We start from the raw sequence: 2,500 nt of genomic DNA, 5'->3' as shown, positions 1-2,500 counted from the left end.
CCAGCACGGATACTTGAAATGATTCTCAACTCAGGAGAAGACTTTGGAAAGAGACTGCACATGAGAAGTAAAGGAAGAGTCAAAGAAATGATACGTGGAAAAGGAAAGGACAATCTGCTATACAGACAAAGTGACAAAATGATAATATGAACATGAATAACATGCCTATAAATACAAACCATATATACAGGACAATGAGAATGTGAAATAAGACGAACTGGTTAAAAAGGATTTTTCTCTGCCTTTTCAGCTCCAAGTTATATCAACAAGCAAGCTGCCCGTACCCTCCTTCCCAATCCTTAAAGATTTACCTCAACCACCAAAACGACCATCTGCTGTCCTCCTTTCACTCTCACCTTTGTTTACCTTCCTCTGCTGAAACTGCTTTGACACTTCCGCAGTCACTCACCCTCTTGCTTGAAGATGTGCTAGTAAAGATGGGTGGATTGTTCTGGCTAACTATGGAGCTAGGAGGCAAAAGAGGAAGGCCTTTTTAAACAAAATTACCTTCAATCTTACTCTCTCCAAGCTCCAAGGGATTAGCAACATGCAGTGAGGTGGTTTAGGAGAAAAACAATTAAAAACATAAATAAAATCATAAGGTCCAATCAAATGCATGTCAACTGAAACATAAATTTTGAGATCAACTTTTGAAGCTTAGAGATACCCATGCAGGAGAGACTCAAAGACAATTCCAGTGTCCTTTCAAAATACAAAGCATCAATACTCCCATTTCTACAGAGACCCATGAAAGCCTTGTACAAAGAGCTGATTGTCCTCAAAATGAACCCAAAACTAAAAACAATTGCCATGCATCAATAAGAAATATCCTCTACACATAACCCTTAACACAGACTGTGCATCCACTTTACAGATTCCACATGCAGTAACATTCACTCATTTCCCTTTCAAAATGTGGCTATCACTATCTATGCAGATAATCCTACTAACTTTCTCCCTTATACTCACAAACTTCAAGTACTTTACTGAAAGTAAGAAGGGCTGAAATAGAACTGCCAGCATTGTCCCTGTGCAAACAGGACTAGGTGAATATAATAACAATAGCATTGTATGATCAGGATATTCTTATTGCCTTCATCTGGCATATGATGCTGTTGTTTTACTACCCTCATATTGCCAAGAAAATTAACATGATGTTTATTTGATAATAAGAAAGTGATTGAAATAGACTTATTAAATATCAGACAACTCAAACTTAATACTTTACTATACTGACTAAAACATACCATAGAGGAGCTCTGAACAACTTCATTTATGCCAACTTTCCTCAACATCTATTGGCTAGTGCAAAATTTTAATCAACTATTGGTAACTGTGGTACATTCAGTTTGTACAATTTCATAACTTATAACCTACATCAAAAGCACAGGCATGGCTGATTATTAAGGGTAGATTTTATATACATCACTGTAATTTACCCAAATAGTTGTGCATCAGTTACCTGCAGTAACTGCCAGGCTACCCCCAAGCTGCCACCCCCTAACTTTGAGTTTTAAAAACTGTAATTGTGAAACACAAACAACAATGTGTCCTCAGGCTGTTAAAAATCACTAAAACAAACAAAAAATAATAGAATTATGGCTTTAGATAAAATGCATATAAAATTTTCTAGATACACAAGTGTTACTTTTATAAACTACAAATATAAATATCTTTGCCACAATATTTGGACTAGCTTCCTGCAGTGAAGGGATCAATCTCAAGATCACCAATATAACTATCACCAATGACAAAAAGATAAACCTTTGGTCATTCCAAAATCAAATTCCTTGGACTGATGAATTATCTTCAATCTCTTATCACTGAGCCTGAGAACTGAAGAGGTACTACAAGGTGCACTATGGAATATGTGACTTACTTTAACATGCTAGTGACACACTAAATGCAAACATGACTCAGGATTTACTTTTTTTATTACAGAATCTGTAAACAAAACATACAAAACATCATAAAGCAATGCTAAAAACAATAAAAGGTCAATGACTTAATGGATAAAGGAGGTTAAGAAACAGTAAAGAAATACACAAAGACAACAAAATGTCTGGGTAGGATTACTTTTGTTAAACCAAGCCTTTAAATAAAGAAGCAAAAAGTGAAAGTAAAATCCACAAAAAACTACAAAGATACTTGGAACCTTGGTCACCCTAACACCCAAGTCATCAAACTGGTAAGTTATCTGATGTAGGCTGTGCTGATGCAGAAAGGGTTACAAAAAACTAGCTCAGGATTACTGAAATCCAACAATCATTTAAAGCCAAAACACTCTGTTAAACTTTGAGGGTATTAAATAGATTGTGATGAACTCCAGACAGGTAACAGTAAAAACAGGCTAAAGGGAAGTAATATTGGCATCATAATACCTACTTGCTTTGGAATCACCCTGTGTGTTTATTTCTAACAATTATAAATATTAATAACTACATCTAGTGTTAACTATGTCTACAAATAAAATGTGAAAGAAAATGAGAATAATAAGTAC

At 35.1% G+C, this 2,500-nt stretch overlaps 1 protein-coding gene across 4 annotated transcripts in view; it reads right to left on the bottom strand.

Annotated features, from left to right (window-relative positions):
* The window catches only part of LOC119572994 (5'-AMP-activated protein kinase catalytic subunit alpha-2-like), a 122,123-nt gene that overhangs the window by 106,804 nt on the left and 12,819 nt on the right, over positions 1-2,500 (bottom strand). For 2 of the 4 annotated variants that reach the window (XM_037919978.1, XM_037919977.1), the window contains exon 10: positions 357-467. The exons of the other annotated variants lie outside the window; for them this stretch is intronic. In XM_037919978.1, the coding sequence (XP_037775906.1) occupies positions 357-467 (111 nt within the window). The remainder of the gene's footprint in view (positions 1-356; positions 468-2,500) is intronic. 4 annotated transcript variants of the gene reach the window in all.

The sequence above is a fragment of the Penaeus monodon genome, chromosome 5 (assembly GCF_015228065.2).
Source record: "Penaeus monodon isolate SGIC_2016 chromosome 5, NSTDA_Pmon_1, whole genome shotgun sequence".
Lineage (NCBI taxonomy): Eukaryota > Metazoa > Arthropoda > Malacostraca > Decapoda > Penaeidae > Penaeus > Penaeus monodon.
This window is presented reverse-complemented; position numbering and strand designations above follow the sequence as displayed.